Below are 1,859 nucleotides of genomic sequence, written 5' to 3' on the forward strand. Positions count from 1 at the left end.
AAAGCAATTGGGGGACATTTACTAAATGTGTACTTTTTATGCTATTTTTCTTGTCAAAAAACTAATATGAATTTGACTTATGACTTTGTGAACTAACATCTAACTCTTAAAATAAGTGAGATATTTACATATTTGAATGTTGTTTTATTATTAATCCTTGTTTTCAGAATTCCTCCACATACTGGGAAGGCAAAGCAGATATGGAGACTCTCCAGAGAATTTATGGCATTTCATTCCCAGATCCTAAAATGTTAAAAGAGTGGGAGAAGTTCCAAGAGGAAGCTAAAAACCGAGATCATAGGAAAATTGGGAGGGTATGTTAAAGAACTATGATGTGTCTAGACTGAGTTATTTTCATTTTTATTTGAAGAGATGCTGTAGTTTTGAAGTAATTTTGATACTCGTCCTGTGTAAGCTGTAAATATGTACTGATTGTCCACATTATCTTTCTGGAGTGTGCTCAGTACCACACAAAAATGCATTTTAACTACTACTTTTACTGAGAACAAATGCTGATGATCTACAGCTTTCTGTAAAAGAAATGCAGCAGCGTTTCATAGAGCTGGGAAAACTAGACTTTGGAAACTAACTAGTTTCACTGACTCATTTTAAAGATGTGGAAACTGAGTCCCAGAAAGATTAGTCTACTTGTTCAAGGTAAGACCATAAGTCACCGATGGATTCTATGATGTTATTTCCTCTACCCATTATCTCTCTTCCCCTGAATGTCTTCTAAACTGGCAGTTAGGTTTGATAAAAACATTCCTCCCTAAAATAGAGTTCCCTCTGTGCCAGAGGTCCTCGGTTGTTAGGTTATGAAGCTTGAGCTGGAGGCAGCATCCACTGCTGTGCTCCCTTGACTGCCTGCCATAAATTCCAGCAGTAAGGAAGCCAACAGCTATTGGTGGGCCCTTCCCTGAGGGCTTGGGTATTTGGTGAAGACGGTGGTGGGCAAGGAGGTAGGAGAGTGTGTTTCTTTCAGTAATGACCCAGTATCAGCCAACTTCATCTCCATCATCTATTTCATTTTCAGTGTCTTTTTCCCAGTCTCCTTTATGCCCTGCCTATTAAAAAAAGAAAGAAAATGAAAAATCATCTCAATCTTAGAGCTTTGAGGAATTAAAAACCATGAGAGCTCCTGCTGTGGATAGTAGAAGAGAACAAATAGACCCTTCCTCTGTGCCACTTTTAGGTAAACTTGACTGGATTGAGGAATGTAACAGGCAGGGAACATACTTGTGTTAAGTTGTAAATCAACTGCAATTCTATACTATTAAATCATATACCAGAAACATTTATGTGGTTTATTTGATTCAGGGTTGGCACTAATTAAAATATAGGACTAACTGAAATATTCTGAACTCAAGAGTGAATATTATATTGATGTTATATACATATATAAATATTCTTTTGCTTTTTTTTTTTTTCCCCAGGATCAAGAATTATATTTCTTTCACGAACTCAGTCCTGGAAGTTGCTTTTTCCTGCCGAAGGGAGCCTACATTTATAATACACTTATTGAATTCATTAGGGTAAATAATATTCATTATTTTTGTCTAAAGATTTAGGATATAAGATGATTTTATTAAATGAATTCTGCTAAAGGAATGATAGTCTGTATTTGAGAAGAAATATGTAAAACGGAAAGTAAAAATGGAAGTCTGAGGTCTTGTAAATTATTTAAAAATTCTTCCTTCCTAATGCTTGATTTTGTCCATCTGCCATGGGTATATACACAGAGAGAAGCTGATGAGCTTGAAGTGGGACATGTATTCCTTTACATAGCAACAGTGTGCTCTTGGACCATTCATTTGTATTTCCCTTGAAAAAACAAGTTAGTCTTTACATTGCTTTTTTTT

The 1,859-nt window shown here is 35.6% G+C and overlaps 1 protein-coding gene across 2 annotated transcripts in view; it reads left to right on the forward strand.

Moving 5' to 3' along the window:
- TARS (threonyl-tRNA synthetase) overlaps positions 1–1,859 on the forward strand; it is a 17,279-nt gene that overhangs the window by 5,619 nt on the left and 9,801 nt on the right. For both annotated transcript variants that reach the window (XM_008563324.1, XM_008563323.1), the window contains 2 exons: positions 168–314; positions 1,434–1,532. In XM_008563324.1, coding sequence (XP_008561546.1) covers positions 168–314; positions 1,434–1,532 — 246 coding nt within the window. The remainder of the gene's footprint in view (positions 1–167; positions 315–1,433; positions 1,533–1,859) is intronic.

The sequence above is a fragment of the Galeopterus variegatus genome, unplaced genomic scaffold, assembly GCF_000696425.1.
Source record: "Galeopterus variegatus unplaced genomic scaffold, G_variegatus-3.0.2 Scaffold13207, whole genome shotgun sequence".
Lineage (NCBI taxonomy): Eukaryota > Metazoa > Chordata > Mammalia > Dermoptera > Cynocephalidae > Galeopterus > Galeopterus variegatus.